The sequence below is a fragment of the Coturnix japonica genome, chromosome 16, assembly GCF_054131305.1.
Source record: "Coturnix japonica strain WE chromosome 16, WE-NBRP24, whole genome shotgun sequence".
Lineage (NCBI taxonomy): Eukaryota > Metazoa > Chordata > Aves > Galliformes > Phasianidae > Coturnix > Coturnix japonica.
The window spans coordinates 143,952-169,808 of NC_140678.1; the positions used below are offsets into that span (position 1 = coordinate 143,952).

Sequence of the window (25,857 nt, forward strand, 5' to 3'; positions counted from 1 at the left end):
TGGACCCGGAACCGGCCGCTTTAATTACAACGGGAGTCACGAGGAGATGGGGGAGGAGCCAGAGGGACCCGGCGCCCCATAGAGACCCACTGAGCCCCATAGAGCCCCACAGTGAGGCTATAAGGGTACGCGGCGCCATTTTGGGGGCAAACCCGTGTTTTTTTTAGGGGGGTGACAATAGGGTGCTGTTGGGGGTGATGTTTGGAGATATGGGCCAGTTTTAGGACGGCAGTGCGCATGCGCCAGTTTTAAAACGCCAGTACGCACGCGCCAGGTTTAGGTCGCCAGTACGCATGCGCCAGTTTTAGGACGCCAGTGCCGTGATACCGTCTAATTCAAGCCAAACCGCTTGGATCCCTTTTATTTGCCTCTAGGCTACAACCTATAGAAAGCTTTTGTTGCAGAAAGACCAAAAACTCCCCTCAGACATCACTGACTATACACAATTCTGTTTACAATAAAAAGGAATTCAGTTATGATACTGCAATTTCAATGTTTTATATCTATACAACAAGCAAAACTGCTTCTAGAGGATGGACTGGATTCATGACAGACATGAACAGTAGCTATCTTTCTTTGACATGGCCATTGGTGAGATGGGCTCTGTTGTTCAGTGGCTCAGACCCATTCCTCTGGATGTAATTTCTGTTCGTGACGTTGCTGAAATGTGCAATCCCATTTTTCTCCTTTTCCATCATGTTTTCTCTTTCTTCATCCACATCACTCTCTTCTGTTTCACTTCTCATGTCCTTTTCCATCTACAAAAAAAAAAAAAAAAAGCGAATGAGAAACTGTTCAAATGCCAAAGTGCACAAGAAGCAGTGCTAGCTGAGCCACAGGCTGAAACTGCTCCTTCAGCCACCTGCCTGCAGCATGCATTTCTGCAGTGTGCTTTTAGCTTTAGTTCACCTTTGCAAACAGTTTGATTTCTGTCCCAATTAAATCTTAACCGTGATCCTGATACATGTTATACAAACAGGTTGAAGCAGCCCCAGATCACAGCTGCCTAGGAGTGAGGATAGCCGTGTCAGACCGAGGAGATCCACACTGCTGCTTTGGGCATCCCTGTGCAGAAGAAGGAAGAGGGAAGGCAGCTAATCAAAATCTTACATTTTCCAAAGGGGACATGAAAATAGCTTCTGGGTGCTGCAAGTCAAGCACTCTGCTATGGAGAGCATACAAAATCACAGGATCGCAGCACAGCCTGAGTTGGAAGGGACCTATAGGATCCCCAAGTCCAGCGCCTAGCCCCACAGCACTACCCAAATCCAAACACTTCGGCTGAGAGCATTGTCCCAATGCTCTCCGAGCTCCAGCAGCTCAGGGATGTGGGGCCTTTGGGCTCCAGGGCAGGCTGCTGCCTCAGACTCTACTTGGTGTTGACCAGAACCTCCAGGTCCTGTTCTGCAGGCTGCTGTCCAGCCTCTCATCCCCTGCCTGTAGCACACCCAGGGGCAGGATTCAGCCCTTGTTCTGGCTGGACTTCATGCTGCTAGGGATTGCCCAGCCCCGCCACGTGTCAAGGTCTCTGCAAGGCCTCTCTGCCCTTGAGGGAGTCGACAGCTAGTCCAATTTAATGTTATTAAATGTTATTAATGTAAGGACTACATAAAAATTAAGCTGTATGTCTGAAACCATCATTGAGACACCCCTTTATGGCAATTTTTCTTTGCTATTCAAGGCTCAATATGTAATATGTAACACTCTCAATTTTATATTTTCATATCAAATATAACAGGTCACTTATATAGCCTATATTGTGTGCCTCCGGTGGCGCAGTGGTTAAGGACGCCACTTTGCAACACTGGAGGCCCGGGTTCGAATCCCCCCTGTGGCGCAAGTGGTAGAAGTGCCGCTCTGCTACACAGGAGGCTCGAATCCCGGGAGTTGGACTCGATGATCTCTAAGGTCCCTTCCAACTCACACAAGACTGTGATACTGTGTGATACTATGATATTGTGGGTTGGTTGTTGTTTTGGCTTTTTTGTTTGTTTTTCTGAGACTGAAGCTCTGGACAACATGGATGAAGATAAGTTGTTCATGCTTGTTCTTAGTTCCCCTAAGACAAAATTCCCCAGTCGGAGAGTAACAAAACAACTCATCCTAGGGTATGAGGTCAACTCCCATGAAATTATTTCTCCTAGATTGTGTCCTTGACAGATGGCCAACCTGATGACACTAAGTCACATCTTTGATTTCGAGAAGAATTTCATGCTGAGCAGCAGCTTGGTCTCACAGCAGATGCCACATGCTGTAGTCAGAAAGAATGGGACGCATTTCACTTAAGTTTACACAGCTGTATCTCAGGCATGGAAAGTTGCTCTATGACTGATAGAGACAAACAGGCAATAACCTAGCTGCAGTCTTGAATGGATTATGCTTATTGAGTGCCACTTTTACCTGATGGATAGGAGTCTACGTGTATAATTACATTAGTACAAGAAAGAATCAATCCCAAATAAACTTCTGTGCTCCCAAGTAGCTTTAGGGCACCCTCTCTCCCCATGTGATGTGCAATTAACTACAAGTTGATTCCTACCGTGCCCTGGAGCATGAACTTGTAGACCATATGAATAATGAGGCAGGACCAGAAGATGTGAAGCAACTGCAGAGTTATCAGGAGAGCATTCACAAAGTAGTATCCAAAGAAGGGCTGGAATATCTCCATGGAGTAGTAGTAGGTGTTATAGAGCACTCTGCAAGAGAGAAAGAATTGCACTGAAGGTCACTTGTGTTCTTAGCAGGGCTGTAAGCCCTCAAAAGCCCTTGGTCACAGAGGAAGTTTCAGGTCAGTCATTTCCTTCTTCTATATAACATGTGAGTTCTCCACTGGAATAAAGCAGAGCAGAGCCAAAAGCCAAGGACTCTTCTGCAATATACGTCAGGTCTTTATGACTCCTCTATGAACTCCAAAGCAGACCACCCTTGTTTACCCTAAGGCAGGTGTAACAGCCATACAGCACTGTAATCTACGCAGAGGTCAGAGACATTACCACAAGTATTGAAAAGCAGGGGCTGTAGCAAAAGATTCAGCCCACAGCTGAATTATCCTGCCTCTGAGAAGGCAGGTTTTCATTTTCCTTGACATCAGCAGACTCACGTGTAGGGGAAAATGACCAGGCGGCTGATGAGGAAAACAGCTGAGAAGATCATAAAGAGGCTGTCACAAGTTTTCTTCCACTTCATGTAATTGAATATCTTAGTTGGCTGTAAGGAGAAAGAACAATAAAACAAAACAGGCCAAGACACTGCATCTGCACATGCTCTAAGAGGCTAATGAGCTAGATATAATACAATCCACATGCAGGTAATCATCTCTCCTCTGCAGGGCACCTTAAGCTAGGCCAAGAGGTCAGCAATGAGTTATCAGTGAAATAATGTGTGGCCCTTACTGTACTTGATCAAAAGACGCTGGCTGAAGAGCATTGCTGACAACTAGGTTTTGCCTAGCAAATAACTGTGGAGCTCACCTCTAGGAAGCAATCGGAAGCATCATGAATCACCATCACCAGTGTCCCAATGCGGATGTAATTGGCACAGTACGAAAAACTGATGAGGAAGATGGTTGCAGCATGATGGACTATCTGCTCCTTGAAGTCCTGAAGGAAAAGGGAACAGGAGAGAATAAAACACAGTGTACCTTCTTTCTTGGTTAGAACATGTAACATTAAAATCACCATGCTGCTTTTGATGCAGCCCAGGGTACGGTTGGCTTTCTGGGCACATTGCTGGCTCATGCCCAGCTTCCCATCCACCAGTAGCCCCCAGGTACTTTTTGGCAGGGCTGTGCTCTATCTTTACATCCCCCAGTTTTTATTGGTAGTGGGAGTTGCCTCGACCCAGGTGCAAGACTTAGCTTTGTTGAACCTCATGAAGTTCTCCTACACTCACTGCTTAAGTCTGTCCGGGTCCCTCTAAATCACATCCCATCCCTCTGGTGTGTTGATCACATCCCATGTGGTAGGTAGCTCACACCTTTTCACGACATTCCCCACCTCCCAGAGGGAAGGCAAGTGAGTGACTGGGAGTGGAAATTCCTGGCAGTGAGCAAGGCCACAGTGCCACAAAAAATCAGACTAGCACTGTACACACTATACACTCTTGAAGACCACTGTCTCGAGCATTAAGCTTGCATTCTGTTTGTGCTTGACTCTTCCCTGGAGTTGTGACTCACCTTTCTCTTCACATCAAAGGGCAAGGTGAAGACCAGTGAACAGTAGAAGGAGAGCTCCAGCATGTAGTACCAGAACAGAGAGGGCTGGAGAGGCTGCAACACCAAGGGAGAGACAGTGATATACCCATCAGATAAAGCAGAGAGAGAGCTGGAAATGACAGCTCCTCTCTTTGCAAAACAAAACAAAATAAAACAAAACAAACAAACAAACAAAAACCCAAAAAACCCAACCCATCAGATCACCACCATGAAAAGATCTGGTTCCTGCAGCATCAGGGAGACAAAAATCAACAAAACAATCTAGTCACTAAACAAACATCAGCTGTGCTGAGGTAGAAAGGAGCAGCAGGGGACACTCTGCATTACCATCGTGAATACTGGGGAATGTTGGTGGAGAGGGAAGATGCAGAATGTCTTTAGGTTCTCTTCAGCATCATGTTAATTCCTGAGCTGTCACTGCAGAGCTTTGCAAACTCACTGCAGTGGAGCAGATTAGGACCTGAATAAATCCTTCCCTTTGATAGCATTCAGGGAGACGCTTCAGATTTCTTGAATTCTGCCACAGGTTTTTCAGTCTAATCTGAAAAATCTTTCAGGAGATTGCTCCTTTGTGGAGTTCTTGTGGCAAGCCTTGACCTATCTTGAAGGCCTCGGAGCTGGTGAGTGCTTTTCCTTAGTTACCCTCTAGCTATTCATTTCCACTTATATTTGTACTATTCCAACTGTAAAATACCATACTTGTATTACTTCCACTGTACAATATATTTGTTTTTTGTGGTTATCCCTTAGCTGGTAAGAAATTGACACTCTCCAGCCCTCTGAATAGCTTCTCACAGCGCTGCCATGGGAAGAAAAAAAGCACAGAATATACATTGTAGAACTGTAAAATAACATCCTCCAAAATTAAAGGAAATGATGCTGTATTGCTACTGGCCATAGCACCAGTTCCTCTGGGAAACAAGCTAATGGAGAGCATTGTGGACACAATTCTTTGGTATAGTAGAAGGATTACATCTCTCAGAGCACGTCCTCTGCTCTACGTGCTCTCCACTGAAGTTTTCTCCTCCTTTGCCGAGTATTCTAAGCTTCAGTCTCTATTAAATAAACACAGAGCATACTTATTTTTCAGTTCTATGTTCACCCGGTCCAAACTTTTACTTTCCCTTTCCTCCTGTAAGTCTCCTGTTCAAATGACTTCTCCTCTATTGTGTTTAGATTAAGACAGATATTAAGATGTTATCTACTGACAAGGACTTAGTTTTGAATTCTTAAAGCTCACCAGTCCGAATTTTATTCAGTGCTCTCTCTTTTATCTGCAATATAATCTGATGTTGAAAAGAGATATACAAAGACAATACACAATTTATAACAGCATTTTCACTCCTGGATGACTCACCTGTTGTGGGTATCCTGTCCAGCACTCTCTATGGTCCCAAAGCCAAGGCTTCTGGAAAGAAAATGCAACATGAATGGGAGGATGTCAGAGAAAGTCTTTTCTTATCAGCCACCTAAATCTCTTACTTCCTGGCTAGCACAGATTTGCTGCATGTTATTACAAACAGGGCTGTTAAGTATTGCAAAAAGGCTGAGCACCCTTGTCAGGAACATGATTTTTCTTTCAAATGGCGAGGAGCGTGCTGCAGGCTGATAAGTAATGAACTTCTGAAAAGATACTCTCTGTTTACACTTTAAAGAAAACTGCAGTTTAGAACTTATAGTTTAAACTAGGCTTGAAGGGGGAAAAGGATGACAGGCAAGCCTGCCCACAACGTGTGGGATGGCATAACTCAGTTAGCGGGACAAGGTGCTAGTGGAGGCCCTCAACCTGATGCATCTTATGATGAAGGCAAAGAGGAGACTCAAGGTAAAAACTTCAAAGTAATTAATGATTTATCCTCCAGGTTTACATGACCAACTGCTCAACTTAACTGCCTCTACACCAATGTATGCAGCCTGGGAAACTGTATTTTTACAGCTGCAAAAACTGTCTCACAATCACAATGATCTACTGCTGTGTCAGAAGAAGATGAAATCTCCTCGTTTTTCCTTAGAGTTCTTAAGGTAAGCATGGTTCCTTATTCTTGTGAGCTCAGAAGTGTGCTGTGCAGAGGACACATCTGATGGGAAAATCTCTGTGAGGTTTGAAAGCACAGGTTCGGCACCAAGATCTGCCATTCCTGAGGCACTTCCCAGATAGGACAGCAGGTGGCACTGCTTGTATACTCACATCGTACAGTACACCTAGCCCAGTGAAGAATGAAACTATGTAAAATGTAAACCTCCAGCTACAAAGAAAGAAAGAAAGATGTCAGTAACCCATTAACCACGAAAGTACAATTCTGTATATCAATCCCACTCGTTCAGAGAACGATGCCATTAAAACAAACAAAAACATCAAGGCTCAAGGTTTGCCTAGATCCTAACAGATTCTGCATAATGTTAGCACATTCAACAGAACCCAGATAATGATCTAGGTGACTATCCTTTTCCAGATAATCATTTTGTGGATGATTACCTGGAAACTGCACAAATAATCATCCCAACCCTTCCCGGCCCAACCAGATGCATGTGTAAAACTCCAACAGTGCCATTCTCCTTAGGCTTTTCAAGATTAGGTATGCTAAATTCATTATCACGTAAAGCAGATGACTGCTGTCGAGTTTGGTCTCAGTGAGAGCTGCTAATGACTTACCCACATTAAACCCACAGAGATGCACATAAAAAGTATGTATAAAACAGAACTTCAGTGGAAAGAGGCTTGCCATGCTGTATATTTTCACATACAGTAAGAAATGAGGGAAATTTTATCCCAGTAGAACAAATGAACAGCTAATAGACTAAACACTGAGAATCTGAAAAGGAGTAAAACTGCCTATGACAGTTCTTAAATTACCAAATATCTCTGCAACAAATTGGAAGCAGCTTTATGTTTTGAAAAACTTCATTTTTCAATGAAACATACAGGACTCCAAGAATGACATAAGCTACTATTTCATTTTGGAAGGGCATTCTTTATGTAGATTGCAAATGGCAACAGAGGGCAGGCAGAAAGACATTACTGTCAGTGGGCTAAGTTTGAAACCTATTTACTGTTTAGTGTTTACTGGTACTATTTACTGCAAGGCAGCTGAGTGCAGGGAGAGCTTGGATTTCATCTTGATTGAAGCAGATTAAGCATGTTTGTTTTACAACTCTTTGTCCACAGCTCAGAAAATCTTTCTAACTGTAATAATCTGGAACGCTATAAATAAGTAATATGCACCCTTTTTGTTTTGTTTTCTCCATCAGGGGGGTTAGGTAAGAGCTTTGAATTAGAGGGTGAATATTAAATGGATTGTGAACAGCCCAGAGGTGATGCCTACCCTACAGATACAAACTTTTAGTCAGATGAATGTCACTGTAGATACTTATTTTCTCCTTCATCTCTGTGGCCTTCCTGGAAGAACCTCCTTCTCCACAAGTGAAGAAAAGCAGGCACTCAGCAGTTTGGCATTTCACCCAAGCTCAGGCGAGTTCTTCTTTGTGGAAAGCTGAGCCAAAGATAACATTTCTAAGAGAGCTGATTTCTAATATTTTACCAAAACATTCTTGGCATTCCTCTAGCATCCATGGATGCATTCCTCATGCATCCATGGATGGGGCATCCACAGCCTCCTTGGGCAACCTGTTCCAGTGCTTCACCACCCTCTGGGTGAAAAACTTCCTCTTAATATCCAACCTAAACCTCCCCTGTCTCAGTTTAAAACCATTCCCCCTTGTCCTATCACTATCCACCTTCATAAACAAGCCGTTCTCCCTCCTGTTTATACGCTCCCTTCAGGAACTGGAAGGCCACAATGAGGTCTCCCCAGGGCCTTCTCTTCTCCCTGTATCAGCTTGCAGTGAAGCAAATGGGAGGGAAACAGAGAGGCATCAGTAGGCTGCTCTGGAGTCACAGAAGCAGCAGCAAAGCAGCAGGAAGCAAAACAATATTGAATTTCCCAGTTATTATAGTGTTTCAAAGCAGAGTGTCAGTCTTCCAAAGTCAAAAACAAGCATCCTATGAGGCACAAATTCAGATAGGAGTAAAATGATTCTTGGTGGTGAAAATAAAGGGGAGAAGCAAGGAATGACACAAGAACAGGGAAGCAGCAGCAGAGCCACAGAAGAATCAGGTGGGGCAGCGAGGGCTCAGGAAGCTCTCTGTGGATGACTGCATTCAGGCTGGTGGCAGCAAGATGCCTGCCAAGCTCAGAGCCAGTGAGTGGCCCTTACAGCTCACCAGGCCTCGCAGAACTTCTTCGACAGGCTTGGTCGGTCGGTGTTCCTCCGGCGCCGGAACCACCTCTCCACCTTTCTTACTGGCAGGTCACACTGTTTGGCTAAACTGATCAGCTCACCCTGGAAAACAGGTGAGGAAGTGGGGTTCAGACTCATGCTTGAAGGTCAGAAGGCTCCAGGGCCATCTGGTCTGGGCCACCGCTGTCCATTCCTAGCATAGGAATTTCAGGTAACAGAAAATCTTTCACTTCTGCTTGCAAGCAAACGGTATTTAATGCTAAATGTTAAAACCTGATATATATATAGCAAGGTTTTGTCAGCAGGAGCGGCCTCTGTGAGCAGAGCCCAGCAGCTGCCCCTTGTCAGATTAGATCCAGTTCCAGTTGCTTCAAAAGGGACCTGCCACTCCCAGAGCTCACCTGTGAGCGATGCTTGTTACACACACTGAAGAAAGGGAAAAAGCACTGTTACTGAAAGAGAGAAACAGAGAGAAGTGCAACTCTGTAGCCACCAAGGTAAGTGTAGAAGGAGAGCAGGAGGAGCTCGAAACATGGAGAAGATCCCTGCAGCCCAGGATAGGCCCACAGAGGAGCACACTGTCCCCTTGCAGCCCATGGGCACTGTGTAAAGCAGATCTCTACATGCAGCCATGGAGGAGCTCACCGTGCAGCAGCGGCTTGGAGGAGGCTGAAGCCCATGGAACCTGGCAGAAGCAGCTCTGGGTTGGAGCTGCCACCCGTGGAGATCAGTTTGCAGTGCAGCCAGAGGGCTAGGGGGAGCTGCCACCTATGGGGCCCCATGTTGGAGCAATACTTGGAAAGCTGCAGCCTGTGGAAGGCTACACATGGTCAGTTGAGGAAGGATGGCACCCATGAGAGGGACCGATGTGGAGCAGTGGCAGAGAGCGACGAAGGTGGAGTGGTAGAGACGAAGGGTTTGTTTGAGGAAAGGTGTGAACTGATGACTACAATGTGCATTTGCAGGATGATCCTAGAGGTTGGCTGGTGTCAGGAGGCCAGTGCTACAGTGCTTCCTTAGGGTCTGTTGAGCATCCAAACACAAGATTCCAACTGTGGTTTCATTTATGTAAGTAGACGGGGGCTAAATCTAGAGGGAAGCTAAGGAAAAAAGGACTCACCTCTTTAGGGTTCTTACAATTCACAGTATAGAATGTTTCCAAAATGGAGATGGGCTGAGCTTTAGGTCTTAGCTTGTCTTTCACACCCAGCTTGGCACTGATGGGCAGGGCTATGGCTCTGCAAGAGGAAAGATAAAGAATCAGCCCAAAACAAAACAGTAATTTCTAATACCACAGCACTGTAAATGATTGTGTAGTACATAATAGCTTCCTCCTACAGTTGCCTCCTACAATTCCAAGTCAGAATACAAGTATCATGTCAATCAAGTGAGGAAGACAAGTATAAAACCTCACAGCAGAAACACTGAGACTTGTATTCTACAAGCCTGAATTCTGTTCAACATTGAACGAGTTTGGAAATCATAGAATCACATAATGGCCTAGGTTGAAAAGGACCACAGTGATCATTGAGTTTTAACCTCCCTGCTGTGTGCAGGGTTGCCAACCACCAGACCAGGCTGCCCAGAGCCACATCCAGCCTGGCCTCGAATGCCTCCAGGCATGGGGCATCCACAACCTCATTGGGCAACCTGTTCCAGTGCGTCACCACCCTCTGTGTAAAAAAACTTCCTCCTAATATCCAACCTAAACCTTCCCTGCCTCCATTTAAAAGCATTCCCCCTTGTCCTTTCACTGTTCACCCTTGTAAACAGCTGTTCCCCCTCCTGTTCATATGCTCCCTTCAAGTACTGGAAGGCAATAGTGAGGTCTCCCTGGAGTCTTCTCTTCTCCAAGCTAAACAATCCCACTTCCCTCAATCTTCTCTCATAGGAGAGATGCTCCAGCCTTCTGATCTTCTTAGTGGCCCTCCTCTGGACCTGCTCCAAGAGCTCCATGTCCTTCCTGTGCTGGGGGCCCAAGGCCTAGATGCAGACCATTCTGTTTCCAACGAGGACCTATAGGAAGTTGCAGTAAGGTTCTTCTTGAACAACTTCCTGAAATTTTCTCAAAAAATTAAAGGGAAAGAGAATGTTTCTGATGGGTGTCAGGGCAGTCAGCAAGTTTGAAAAGCTATTTAAATTATCCTGACTGACTCCTTAATTTTGTTTAATACTTATTTTCTCTTTCTTGATGTTTTGTTGTGGTCACAGTATTAAATTTCACGGTAACAAAAACAAGCCAGTTGAGCTGAAGAAGACAGGGTGTTCCAATTACTTTGTTGTTGAGGTACTGAATTTAACCATGAATTATAGGGCCAATCCTACTTTTATGAACATTATTGGGAAATAATGTTCTGAAATTCCTCCAAAGGGATGTTTGTACATGTTGGATGTATGCTCTGACTCACTTTTTAGTTGAATCTTGTTCCAAGCACAACCCTAAGAGAACGATGGTTGTACTGATTTCAACATCACAGGTTCATAGTATCAATTGCAGGGATTGTCCCATCAGCAGAATCTTAACAGCTTTCTGAAATATGGAATAAGAAAGCCTGAAGACTATACTGGACAGATTTCCATAACTACATAAGGCAAGACACAATCAGTGATATGACTTAACCCAAACCTGTTTCCTCTTCAGCCAGAAGAGGATGAAATCTTCAATCTTCAGTTTAAGATTTCTTCATTTACTCCCTAGTGTTTGATCGTCTGTAAATTAACACGTTGGTCCTAAGTCTTCATACAAAATTTAGGCCAATAAAATTTGTCCTAAATGGCTATAGAGCTTGCAAAGCTTGTTCTCCTTCCTCTATTGCACAAGAGGATAGAGGCTTTTATTTTTTGGCTTTATCACGTGCAACAGTGGGGAAGCTCCCTTCTTCAAAGGCAAACTAGATGCCAAATCCTCCTCCTACCACTCCAAGGCTTTGTTGAAAAAAAAGGAATGTCACAAGGACTCAGGAAGTGAACTTTTTCAGCTCTCTCTGCAACAGAATGGCTGAAATCAAAGGAACCACCAGAAACAAAGAACATACCTGAACTAAAGGAATACTTTGTAACTGTGTAGTTACAGGTCATATGTAAGGGCAGAATAAATTGACAAAGGCCAAGGGAAAGCCATTGAAACCAACCTCGTAGTTTATTTATGTTCTTCAAAATCACATTTTGACCCACGAATGTGGAAAGCTACAAAATCAGGGCCATCTGCATGAAAAATGAGAAATAATACACATCCTTTCAGCCTGCATTTCTTTAAACTCTACTAATGAATTTGAACCATCCTAGCCCACTATGTTATGTGCAGCATAACAGAGAGACAGAGATCTTGATTCACACTAAGGGAAGCTTTCTTTTCCAGGATGAATTGAATGTGAAACAATAATGATTACGAGGATGAAAATTTCCTGCTGAAATAAATGCTTGTAGAGAGTTAGGACAGATGAGAATATGGCTCAGAACAGTAGCTTGTAATTTGCATAGGTAAGATGGTGGAATGATTACAGGTTTCCTGGACCTGTAAAATGGGCTTGAGATATTATCTTTTTAAGGGTGTGGCAAAAAGCTTTAATTCACAAACTTCATTAAATAAAAACAGCTTTAAAATGCATGAGCAGGCCCAGGCCCACAGAAACACTCCTGGCTGATGCAGTGTTTGCACAGGAAAGAAAAGAAAATCTTCTTACATGGTCAGAAGTACCTTAAAGGAGATGGAAAAGATATTTAGTCGGACTAGGCCCAATGTGGCAGAAGGAAGAGGAATACAAGGACAAAAGTCAAAAAACACTAAACTGTTACAGCTGGAAGGGGCCTCTGAATATCACATAGCTCAAATCTGCTGCTCAGGTTGAGGTGGGTAGAGCAGGCTGCTGAGTGTCCAGTTGTGTGAGAAGAACGTTCCCTCCTCAGGCAACTTGTTCCAGTATATGACCACCCTCACTGTAAGAAAGTGTTTTCTTATATTCAGATGGAATATCATGTGTTTCAGTTTGTGTTCAGTGCCTACTCTTGACCTGCCATGAGGTATCACTAAGCAGGGTCTGGTTCCTCTGTCTTCATGTCTGATGAGCCCAGAATGGGGCAGTTCTGGTCAATGCAGAACGTGGAGGTTAATGTCTAGCTTCAGGCTCCAAGCATGTCTAAGAGACCAACTGACATTACCTACCTAAAGAAGTCCTACAGGTCAGCAAGGAAGAAAAACAATTCACTTCAACCATTAAGGCTGCCTGCTCACCTTGGTTTGCACATGAGTGGACATAACTGAAACACCTATACCCTCAGGTACGTGGAAGATAAAACCAACAGAATTTACGGAATGCACCCTAAACATATTCTTTACAAACAATTCAAAGTATCATCATAAAAAGATTCCTTAAACAATAATTCATGCATTCGGTTTTCATTTTTGGAACAGACATCATACTTAAAAAGAACACCTCTTCAGACAGCAAGTAGGAACAGTGATTCTTCAGTCCAGCAAAGACTATTTTAAATCATTTTCAAAACCATGAAAGTGAATTTATTCTGCAGCCCTGACAGATGATGACACTATGGTAACTCTCAGTTGATCTGCATACAAATCACATCACAACAACAGTAACAATGGCTAAACTGCCTGTATCAACAGCATCAGTTGAGGACCTTCATGAAACCCACACTGCAAACACAGGGAGATTTCAAGCTGTGCCTTTGCCATAATTCCCAAATTCTCTGTGCTGAAGAGTAAAATCTTCAAATGGCTCTGGCTAGAAACATCCTAGAGCCAGAGCAACTCTTGTGCTGTTACTGGAAGACTACAGAAAGCAGCCACAAAGCAGTTCTGGCAGTGAAAGTGAAAGAGGAGGAGAGATTCTGGCAGCTCAGCACTGCAAGTGGCTTCAGCAGGCCCTGATCTGGAGAAAGCAGCCACAAATCTCCCTGCATGGTGCTCCCAAGAAATTACACTCCTGAATCCTGAACTCTGGTCAGTTCAGAAATGCATATGTTCATGTGGTAATGTAGTGCTGGTTCTGAAGGTACAAGTCCAAGCTTATCTTAATGTATGTTATTTATGTTCCCCTATCTGGTGAGATATCCCAGACACCCATTTTCTGAGATTGGGGGCACCTAGCTGTATTTAGGAAGTCTAAACATTATTTTTACTTCACTTGACCCAGAAACAGCAAGCAACGTACAACAGAAACATCATGTCTGCATTCTGAAGCACAAGCACAAGACTAATACTAGGGCTTAACTGTTATAAGTGTAGGAAGTTACACTGCTTATAAATAAACCTTAAAGGTAGGATTTGTGCTCTATATTCAACATGCTTCTTCAGTAAATAAACACAGCAAGAGCTGAAACATCTGCCTCAACAGAATTTATGATCTGATGTTTCTGTGGACATCTTCAATCATGTACTGGTTCAGACAACAGAGCCAGCTTTTGGACCCACATTGACACTGTTATCCCCTAAAAACATCACTAAGGAACTTACCTTTCAAAGACACATCGAATGACAACCAGGATTAAGGCAAAAGGGATGCTGAGCAGGAGATCACGAGGCTTAGGGTAATGGATGTCTTCAGACTCCTTCATGTCCTCCCATGTAATTCCTGGGGGGAGCCAGAACTTGTGCTGCCATAGCCATTCATTCAAAGAGTGTGCCATCCTGGAAGGAAAAGAGACCAGAGTAAACTGTGGATGTCTAGCACACAGCAAACCTGTCAGCACAAGCATGTGAGGCAGAGAAAGGATTACACACTAGCTGAGGTAGCATCTGGCTGTGAAGGCAGAAGAGGTGTGGAACACGTCAATGCCCAAGGAACTGATAAACTACTCACAGATTTTTATCAGATGCTCAGTGATTGCAGATTCCTGGCACAGGAAGGAGGAGGGAAAAAAAAAAAAAAAAAAAAAAAGCTAAAATGGAGACTGTCTCATAATTTAACAGAACACTGGTGTAATTCTCAGCAAGATCTATCAGGAAATTTTAAATCTAATGCTGCAGGTTTACAGGCAAACAGAGTCCCTTCCACAGGAATGACAGGTTGGTAAAGATATGGCAAGCTTGCTCCCAGGCTGGCTACCAGCAGTCCTCTATATCTACGTATCCTTACCTTTTAGTCTTCTCCTCTACATGCACATATCTGTACCATCTAGCCTTTGATCTTTTGTATTTATTTGCTTCTGTTTACATACTGCAATTTCACTGTGTGTGTGTGCACTGTAATTACTATTATTCTGAGGCTTGCCCTTAAATAAAGATGAAGGGGAAAAAAAGAAGATTATCTTGTGCTTTACATAATTAAGGAAAGTATGTCCAAGGAAGAATTTCTGTGGTAAACTGGATTCTCAACATAATTTTAAAGACCATGACTGAAAGTGTCATTTACATATATGATCAGAGAGTTTAACAGCATAAAAGGCAGCAGAATGGGTGTAATGAAGCATTCAGCATGAAAAAACTGTTGCTAGATAATTTTAACTCGTTCACAAATATGAGTGGTTCTGCCCTCCAACAGAGGCTGCTCATTCTAACTGGTAACAATACCCAGAACACAAGTTCTGAATGTGTCAAACAAACTGCATAGGTAAAGAAAAAGAAGGAAGGCATGGGAATTAGATGCCCATAGAGATTATTTGAAGAACAGACAAGAAATGCAATGTTACAAAACCAACAGAAAAAACATGTAATTAGAGTGTTAGCCCTGATTATAACAAAACATCTGATCCAGAGGAGGGCCAAACTCTGGCCCATTTTCTGCAAGGAGAAGCGCATAACAGGTTGAAGATGAATCATAAGTTCAACTTTCAAGATATCTTCAGTTTGGGAATAGATGCTTTGTTAGCTAAACTGAAGATCAGGCTTATTCCAGAATTCTGCAGAGTCTGAGAAACACTGTCTGAATCAAACTCTCTTCTTGATTTGGAATTTATTATTATAGAGTTCAGCAGGGGGGAACATGATTACACCTAACATGAGAAAACATAGAGTCTTGCTCTTGGGGAGGAATACCCACATGCATCTGTACAGGCTAGGGGATGGCCTGATGGAGGTAAGCTCTGCAGAGATCTGGGGATCCTGGTGCACAACAGGTTGGCCATGAGCCAGCAGAAGGCCAGTGGGATCCTGGTATCCTGGGGTGCAATAAAAAGGAGTGTGGTCAGCAGGGCAAGGGAGGTGGTCCTCCCCTTTGCTCTGCCCTGGGGTGGCCACATTTAGACTAATGTGTCCAGTTCTGGGCTCCCAAGTTCTAAAAAGATGGGAGTCTCCCAGAAGGAGTCCAGCAGAGGGCCACAAAGGACCAGGATAAAGGACCAGGAGCATCTCTGCATAAGAAAAGGCTGAGTAATCTGGGGCTGTTTAGCCTGAGGAAAAGAAGACTGAGGGGGGATCTGATCAATGTTTATAAATGTCTGAAGGGAGGTAGGAGGCAAATGGCCCACAAAAATAATATCTATCCTTGCTCCAGCACCCAACTTCACTAACCCTGAAAAGAACACCAGGAATGCCTAAAAGAACTGTAAGGAGAAATTAGACTTTCTTCCTGTCACAGCTCTCCAGAAAAACTTCTTCAGTGCTACAGGGCTGTTCCACAGTGAGGATAATAGATTTGTTAGGGAAAGTTGCTGTAATAACAATCACACAACCACAAATCCTCCCTCCAGAGCTCCACGTATCTGATAGCAGCATGGGTCTGATGGAGGACAGAAACTAACTCAGCCAAGAGATCTCTGTAGGGAGCATATGAAATGAGTCTTCCCATTTACTTTGGGGGGGAATATAGATTCAAAGTGCTAAGGAAGTAAACAGCCATTATCTAATCTACTCTCATGTGCAAAACACAGTCTGGATCATCTTCCTGAAATATTTATCTCTGTAGCTATCTTTACACAGCACAAATACAGAAAAGGGTGCAGCATGAAGCAACATACTTCCCTTTTTGCAATTCAGACAGGCCAAGTTCTCAAGCTGAGGCACCTGGAAAGCTGATGACAATGGTGTTTCTAAAATGCTCTTGTAGCATCCCCAGAAAAGCATAAACCAGCCCAGTTCTTTTTGAGAAGTTTTTAGGACTCTCAGAATATCCTGTGTTATTAGTTGTAACCTTGTAACAATACACAGGATGGAGCAGTCTAGGTCTAGTAAAAAAGTAACAAAAAGAGCTTTCACAGAGAAGAGTTCATCAGGAATAGAGGAAAAAACAACATTGCAAACACTCCCCCGTACTTGACACACAACAGAACAGCATTTGGATTTCACAGACAGTGATATGATGGTAAATGCTGAAGGAATGGCAGTAAGTTTGTAGTAAAATATATATGTGAAGATGAAATCAGGAAAAGTGAAGTGCCACAGTTATGCCAATGGGCATAAAGGAAGGCTTAGGCTGTAAGTGAGCCTATACTGTGGGAAGGTACTATATATGTACACCGTTAAGGCTCCTGGAAGTCAATGCAAAATGACCTAAAGCAACTGTTCCGACCAGTGCACTGACATTGCAACATTTGGCTATTCTTGATTTTTTGCTTTTTAACTTGTGATTTCTATCCAAACCCTCAGATTGACAAACACCTATCTTCTGAGCTACACCAAACCACAGAAATGGCTCCACTGTGCAGAAAGAATGTGCTGCAGTATCTGAGCACTGCAGCAGAGAACAGCACAACAGGGCTCCATGAAACCTGAGCTGGAGCTTAGTAACACAGCTGTGCCTGAACCCCTCAGGGACATATTTCTGTAGTTTCACTTTCAAAGCAGAACTGTTGGAGAAGCAGCACGGCATCTAGCTGGAAAGGTTACTCCTCGCCTCATAGTCAAAACAGCCAAGCAGGTTTACCCAGAAAGCTTCACTGTTGCTTAAATCTTCAAAGAGTTATTCTGCTGCTTCATTTGCAGAATCTATTCCCAAACTAAGCATTAATACACAAGTACATGAATATTCATATAACTTTGCATATGTGAAATAGGAGTGAGAGAGAAAAACGACAAGTCTTCTTAAAGAACTGGGCAATTACAATGTATAATTAATATAAATACCCATAACAATTAATAAAAAAATACACCAGAGTTTTTAATTTACTTTTTGACTCATCAGCATTCCCTCCCTCAACCATTTTGCCTCTGCCTTAATGTCTGCACAGCACTCACTGGGAACACAGACATGGCAGTGATTTAGGTCTCTGCTGTTGGAATTCTTACCTCATAGCAGAGAACTTCCAACACCTTTCCAAGTTTGAATATGCAACTCAACAACCGGCTTCCTCTTCTCCTCCACATGAGGAAGCAGTTAATTTTAGGAACATCCCAGCCTGAATTGAGCCACTTTCAGCTTTTTGCTATGATGGGCAACAACCTTCTTACTGAAGGGTACCATATCAGAGGTTTTTGCAGCAATTGTGCATATTGAAAACCATTCCTAAACTTCATCCTCTGGTGGGTACAATCTAACTACAATCAAGAATGTGAATGCCATTTGCTTTTGTATCAGCACAGGGGTTTACCATGAAAAAGCTCTTCTTACTGTTTGAAAACAAGCAGTATTTTTCTCTCATCCCTCATCTGTCCCAGCTAACTAAGTGTATGGCTTCTAATTACCTCCTAACATAATGAGTCACAGCTGAAGAAACAGAAAATCTCTCTTTGCACATTCTTCTGTTCACGACTACACTGTGAACAAAACTTCTGAGAAAGTGTCTACCTTTAACATCACCATTTTTAATAAAAATTTATGCTATTAGTCCCCACATTCACAACCCTACCCTTTATGTCATCTGATTCCTCTTAGCCTACGAAAGCCTTCCAGTTCTTGATTATACCACAGATGGTCCATTGTCCGAAGATGGATTAGCCAAGCTGTGGGTGTATAATGTCACAGACACAAACATCCACAAAGTGCCTCTGGGCCAGGCACAAGTCTGCCAAGTCTAACCAGCTTAAGTGTAGCATCATGCTAACTACCTCACTGCCAGCACCAGCACAGGTATTCCTGCAGCAGACTTCCTGGTGTAGCCAGTTTTCCCAGGATTTAATTAACCACCAGCAGTACAGAAGTGCCACAGGGGAAATTATTAACTAATGTGGAGTCACTCCACCATTATGGATGCAGTTACATTGCTTCTGAATTCAAACTGCTTTATGTTTGTTGGTATTTGTTGTTGGGGTTTTGTGGTATTTTGTTTTGTTGTTGTTTTTGCATGAGGCTATGGCTGAAATAACTAAAAACAAAAAATGTCTCTCAAATCTTGATAATCTGAGATAGGTGCAAGAGTGTCTAAAGAAATCATCAATTTTCTGGGTAATTTGTGACTGTTTTCAGTTGACATAAATACATTTCTTGCCAATTTTCAAAGGGAATGCATGGAGTCACAAGCCAAAATTTGATCTTGTCTCTTTATCAGATTCTTACAAGCCCTCTCCTAGCAGGGAGAAATATTCTTCCCTTCATAGATATGCCTTATTCATGTAATTGCTTCTTGGAAGAATGTACATCTGTGAGCAGCTGTTTTCAAGATGAAGCACAGGAAGAGTAAAACTTCATCAGAAATCTCTAAAAAACACCTCAAGACCTCACTCATTGCAGCCACTTCCACTGGCCCAAGCCAATGCATTACTTTCACAAAAGCAACATCAAATATCCCACTAGCTTTATGTTGCTGTTACTGACTTTCTTACATGTTTTAATTTAAAAAAAAATAAAATAAAAAATCATCCAATTCCAGTTGCTGGAAAGGAATGCATTAACCTTTCCAAATTTCATCCCAGCTTTCATGTTATTTTTATTTCCTCATCCCTGGGGACATATCTGCCTTCTGATCTCACCTTATCAATATTTCCTTCGCCTGATACCACTCTCTTTTCTTATCCCTGTGTTAGTTCTTCCTCATTTCAACTGAAAGATTTTCTTAACCTTCACACAAATTTACCCACAAATGGTCAGTGACTAAGGAACATAGCTGAAATTTATTAGTTAAGAAAAATGCCTTTCTAAGAATATTCCTTGATAGTAAAAAAACATTCAAAAGCTGTCACTGTAGTAGCAGCCCACTATTAGCCTTCACTCTCTTGGCCTGCCTTCTCCTCATTTTGCCAAAGTAATTTTCTTCAGAAAACCACCACCCTGTACACATCTTTCAACTTCTCTTGGAGTTATTATAAGTCTTTTTACTTTGGCTGTAACCAATACAGAACCTCCAATCACATGAGTGGATTCTGGTATGAATCTTGAGCACAGATAATAGTTTTCTGCAGCTAATTCTGTTTTATTTCTCCTTTGTACCCCAGCTTTCTCATCCTCTCCTGCAATTCCTGTCCTCGGGTTCTGGCAGAACATTTGTTTTGGTTTTTTTTGTGAGATAAGACTGTTTTTCAACCCATACAAGTGATGAAAAAAAACATCTTTTTCCATTCTGTACCTGTCAGCACTAAGTTCTCCCAGCTTTACCCTCCTCATGCAGACTTTGTTCTCCACAACCTGTCCTTTGGAAGCTGACTGTGAACTTGAAATTATTTATACAGTGTTGCCTCTCCACCAAAAATCGCTTATCCTCAACTTCCTGGCTTCCAGATGTTCTCGCTTCTTTCTACCAGTCGATATTTCCTACTAAATCACCTCATACAATAATTATTCATTTTGCAATTCATTGCTTTCAATGAAATGTGACTATTTGTTTACTTCCACTACCAGTCCAACAGAAGCTTGATTCTTCACTCCGTTTTAAAAGCAGAATGACAAAGTTTGCCTCCACAACCAAGAAAACATCTCTTTTCAGCCCACTGTGAGCTGGGTTGTGCTGCTTTGCCACCTAGACATGTCCCATGCTACCATAGCCCTGTCCCATGCTTCAGCATGGGCTGGGTATGTGCTACTCTGTTCAAAAGAAAAAAGTTTATTTAATATCCACTTACAAGTGTTCTCCAAAAAGCATAAAAACCACAAAGAAATGCTGGAAGCTACAAATCAAAGCTTAGCAAAACAACAGACTTGATTACCTAAATCTTCAAGGAACAACTCTCTTCCTCACCCAGCATAAATTACTAACTTCCATACCTTGTAGTCTGCTTGCCAGCTTCTTGGCTGCTTCTCTGACTTCTGACTGCTTGACTCCCAGGTAGACTGCCAGGTCGACAGCACAGCATTCATGCTGCCATCAGACAGCCACGTCAGAATGCAAATTACACAGTTCTTCTCATTCTGTTATTCCTTCCTAAAGGGGGTGGGTAAGATACCTTGATTTTACCCAGTAAAAAACTAGTGCTAGTTTTTATCATGCTGGTAAGAAACAAGGCCAGAAAAGGCAGTAGGTACCTCTGGTTTCTCCATGTCTTTGGTAAAGAGTGCTTAGAATAGTGGGTTCACATTATTCTGAGCATTCTATTTGCTTGCAGAAGGCCTTCACATCCCTCACTCAAGTTCAGCTTCTGATTTCTCAATTCTTGCAAACTTTGACAGTACTTCTCTATTCCTCCTGTCCAATCATCCCTATTTCCACCTTCTTCATACTTCCATTCTGTGTTTGAGCTCCATCAAAATTTCACATTCACCCCTGCTTGTCATCCTTATAAGCACATTTAGAAATCGAAATATTGCAGCTGTTTCTCATCAATTATCAATATCACTGTTTCTGGGACTCAAGATGTTTAATTCCAACTAGTAAAGTGATAAACCTGTGGGGGGTAGGTTCAAGCTTCCATACTTAAATCAGATCTTCAAACTTTATGATGCAATCATAACTGCTAGGAAATGTTCTTGCTGTACAAACTGAAATTATAATACTATTTCTAAGTCAGGATGGGAAAGGCAGAATTAAAATACTGTGCAACTCTCAATAAAGTCTTTCTCACATAAGCTCATGTAACAGCACAGTGCTTCTGCAGTGTCACCTGATTTTCAGCCCTTTCAAAGCATAAATATGCCTTATTAGTCATATGGTTCAGGTTTGACAGCCCTTTCTAGTTTCCCCTCTTGGAATCACCCTCGGCAAGGCTTTCTGTTCTGTTCCAGGAGGGCCCACCAAACTCCTGAACTGCTAATCTTAGGTCAAAATGAGAGAATCTGTTGCTATAAATAAGAAAATAGAAAGACAAAGGAATGAAGATAAAACATCAGGGTGGAATTGGATTGTCTTGAATGCCAAAATAGACTAGAAAAGCGTTTATCAATCATTCCACACTAGATGAGTTTGTTTGCATGAGGCTGAGGGAAGCATCCAACATAACAGCTTGGCACATCTACAGATGCAGATCATGACTTTTCACATAATCTTCATTCTCTTCCCTCATGCAGAGAACACACAGGCTTTAATTACTTTCTACCAGCTGACTGAATTTCAGTATCAACAGTTCCATCAGTTTCCCAGGTTATTTGTTCCCACAAACTCCCCAGGCAGCTTCAAAGCTGAAGAGAGAGGAACGACACATAATTACTCTAAAATTAAGATTCTTTAATTGATAAGCTTTTAATGCCTTTTTTTTTTTTTAAATTTCAAAACACAAAACTTGCAATCTTATCTGAGAACAATGCTCACATTCCCAGTGATCGTTCTGTGAACACTTCTTAATTGGTAATGCAATCTACCATGTGATGATGCCTATTAAAAATATGTATATATATTTGAATATCTATCAGTGCAGTGACAACCCAATTGCAGAATGTAAAACTCTCAAGTTCTTTCAACCGTGATTCTCCTTCTTTTTTTTTTTTTTGGAAAAGTACCCAACATCACAAGAACCTGCACCCCATTGTGCATTACCTGCTACATCAAAATATCATTATGGGCCAGTCAATTATTTACATTACTTCATGTTGCAGCTGCATTGCGCTATGTATCCAGCAATTTCAGCTTTCTGAGTCTGATGTATGATGGGATCATTTTCATGAGAAATCCGAACAAATGCACACAGAGGCACTTTCAGACTATTTAGCCTCTGTGGCCTTCTCTCTATTATTAACAGTTCCTCCATAAGCAACAGCTTCTGCCTCTGCTCTGCTAATTAGTAGTCCCTGTACTACATTTCAGATGTGATGGGACAGTGATAGATGACTCCGATGCCACATTTCTTCCCCTCCGCATTCGCTCTACAATAAATATCAATCTGCCTTCCCTGTAGCCATCACTTTAGCCCTGCCTGATCTGGGACAATCACACCTGTACCAGATACAGAAGCTGAAGAAGTGAATGGAGCAGCCAGAGTGACAGCCACAGACATTCTGGCCTCCCTGCACAGAGCAAACGTCTTCGGCTGTCAGAGCACTGCCCTAATCCATGCTGGCTGAGGTCAGGGTTTATTTTTAAAACACAGATCCTCAGGGTCATTTTCTTCTTTCTTCAGTTCACCACAAATCGATGTCATTACTGGGGAAAACAACTTTACAAGAAAATTCCTGTAACAATCACTATTTCAGGAATTCTGAATTTATCATTTCACTTCAGTATCATCTCTAAACAGATGAAATCTTATCTTTTCTTTGAAAGTATTAAATGTTATATCTGATGTATCATCTTTCAGATCCCCCAGAATTAGTTTATCTTTTACATATGTACAAAGACAGATGCACAGTAAGGAAGCAGTTCAGACACGTTAGTGAGTGTCCCCAGGTAAACTTGGGAAGAAAGAGTGGATAGCTTAGATATCCCTAAGCACCACCATTTGTCTTTATTTCTTCATGGGTTAGTCTCCTTAGACACTCTCTAAAGAGAAGGGGAAAGGGCATCCACCCAGAAGAAACTTTTTTTTTTTTTTTTTTACTTTGCTTAGAGATAAAATATAGCAATAGTTTCCCAATCACAGCCTGTGGAGTTTTTAGCAGGAACTCAGTCCTTGACTTAAGTGAACAGAGAAGCTGAGTCCCTCTCAATTACCAAGCTGACAGACTGCCAAAATAAACCTAGTTTCTGTGGGCTTAGGAGGACTACAATGCAATAACATAATAATCACTTTTCACTGTATATGTTTACTCTCCTTCCTGCCTGGAAACAACAATCAAGCAGACAAATCCCTCTCTTCTATCTCCTCAATTACATTACAATCAACACATTAGATTAATAAAATTAACATTTCATATGAATTTCACTAGTTTGCAACAGTTAATCATTCTGAACAAGTATTCCTCAACAAGTCATCTTGATTTCAGACACTGAGAAAGTCTGGCTTAATATCAGATGCATGGTTCACTTTTACCAGTTCCTTCACTGGCATGAGCGCCTGACTGCCTGTTCCATCTGTAATCTTCTAGCATGGAAAAAAGGCTCCTCTGTGATGGCAAGGCTCTGTAACTCTCCTGAATACCTTGATAAACCTGAGCTTGCAGGCAGATGAGTCATCAGCACATTTTCGCATCCTGCAGTTGTCCCCGGTCAGTCAGAGGCAGCCTGGCTCCTCTGGAGGACCAAAGTCCTATGTTTGTCTCCTCAAACAGATCTTCAATCTGACTTTCACAAAACTTACAAATACAACTTCACCATCAGCTTGCAAAATGAGAACGTTTTACCTTCAGATACTGATTAGTGGTATAAGTCACTCAGCAAACGTTTTCAAACCTCACTAGCTAAAATTCAGAAGCCCAAACTCATATTTTTCATCAATACCTAATCTGTAAAATGTCCACCTCACGCACCTTTTTTTTCTCATTCAATTGCCAATGCCTCCTAAAATCCACACCTTCAAACAATTCCAGAAGTGGAAACTGCAATATAGCAATTTCATTGCTTGCAAGAAAAATTTAATAATAATAATAATTAATTAAAAAAAAAAAAAAAAAGAAAAAAAAAAAAAAGCAAAGAAAGGTTCCTTAATTTCACTTTTCTTCCATGCTGAGCTCTTGGAGCGTAGCGCCACAGATGCCCACCCGAAGGGCTTTTGCCTTCACCACAAACGCAGCTCAAAGTCACCCCTTCCTTCTGTACTGATCTCATTCTGTCTCGCCGCGCTCAATCAGAAGCGCGGAAAACTGCCGGTGCAGAAGAGCGGTGTGACGGGTCGCCCCTTTGCCGGTCCCGCTCCATCGCGCGGCAGCAAGTAGGACGCGGACCGTCCGGCTGCTCCACACCACAGCCCAGCCCGGCCCGGCCCGGCGGGACCCCGCAGCCCCTCTACGGGCACCGCCTCCCTCCCCGCTGCCTCCGCCCCTCCACTCCCCGACCTCGATATCTCCGCGCAGCCCCCGGCCCGCCGCGTCCCCGCGCATCTCCGCTTCGTCCCCGACAACACTCACACGCTCTCCCCCGGCCCCTCACCTCCACCTCCCCCGGGCCGCTGCCCCAAATCCCTTTCTCTCCAGGGGCGTCGCCGACCCGGTCTCCTCGGAGACCCGCTCGGCGTCCGGGCTGCGCGCACCCCGGGCGTGATGAGGAGGCGGTGTCCGCGAGGAGGGGCGGGGCCGGCACTGATCCCTGAGCTGCTGGGAGGACCCCGGGGCTGAGGAAGAGTCTCCTTCAGGCTGGAGGGCTTTGGTGGCCACTGAGAACAGGGAAAACCTCACTGTGACCTTCTAGCGCCCAAAGAGAGCATAGGAACAGGGGGAAGAGCTACTTTTTATGCTGTTTGATAGTGACAGGACAAGGGGGAATGCTTTGGAATCACTACAGCACAGCTGTGTAGATTTTAAGGCCAGAAAAGAAAAAAAAAAAAAAAAAAGTAGAAGAAAAAAAAAGCAAGGATCATCTATTCTGTCTTCCTGTATTACATAGGCAAAAAAATTCCTCCCTGTCATTCTCGCTTTCACGTCTTGGGAGTACAGATCATGTGTACTATTATTGTTTGCCAGCGTGCTATAATGCATTCTTGGAGCACTTAGCACTATTCCCTCATCTTACTAAGATGCTTTCCATCAGCTCATTATTTCCAGGCTTTTCTGAAGCCATAGCCAGGATGGATATGATAAGCATAGTTATAAATACCTGTCTTGATAGCAATGTTAACAATTTTAAAACAAATATAATCACTTCTTACTGTTTTTTCTCTTACACACTGTATTTCACGTGCTCAGTTCCAATCACACAAGATAGAATCATGCTTGTATCAGACTAATGGCTTGAAAATAGCTGCAGTAACTGGTTGCCATTAATGCTTTAGCATCTGGGCAAATATATTAGTTAATATTTACACAAAGAGTTACAGCCCTAAAGTTATAACAAATTTAGGAATCTTTGGCTGTATCATATTCCCTTGGTGGAACCCCAATGCTCTTATATGCATTAGTTTTACTGTAGCTGATTGTGTGGTGTAAGGGTGGCTAATATAAAGATGTTAACAAGGATGATGGTAGATAGTCAAAGGTTATTAGCAAAGGAAAACTCACCAATGTCAATGCCTTGACCAAAAAGCTGAGGCAGTCTCCACTGGGAAGCAATCTCCAAGAGTTGCTGCCTCAGTGGTGGTCAGCCCTTAAATGAAGTCTTAGAGGAGGTGGAGTCGAGCTCTACCC

The 25,857-nt window shown here is 42.8% G+C and overlaps 1 protein-coding gene across 23 annotated transcripts; it reads right to left on the bottom strand.

Annotated features, from left to right (window-relative positions):
* Window positions 1-324: 324 nt before the first annotated feature.
* Window positions 325-25,857, bottom strand: CERS4 (ceramide synthase 4). Of its 23 annotated transcripts, XR_014934919.1 has the most exons (12): window positions 24,668-24,794; window positions 13,926-14,099; window positions 9,573-9,690; window positions 8,436-8,554; window positions 6,402-6,459; window positions 5,571-5,621; window positions 4,175-4,267; window positions 3,471-3,599; window positions 3,101-3,207; window positions 2,540-2,696; window positions 910-1,065; window positions 325-758 (listed from the first exon to the last, which is right to left on the bottom strand). XR_014934919.1 is itself a non-coding variant. In XM_085517308.1 (11 exons), exons 2-11 carry the CDS (start codon window positions 14,096-14,098, stop codon window positions 567-569), a joined length of 1,197 nt encoding a protein of 398 aa, XP_085373434.1. In that variant the 5' UTR covers window position 14,099; window positions 25,732-25,857; the 3' UTR covers window positions 325-566. The 23 variants fall into 23 exon arrangements, 21 of the variants coding, with proteins under 21 accessions (XP_085373434.1, XP_015742203.1, XP_085373438.1 ...); XM_085517308.1 differs by lacking the exons at window positions 910-1,065; window positions 24,668-24,794 and adding an exon at window positions 25,732-25,857; XM_015886717.2 differs by lacking the exon at window positions 910-1,065.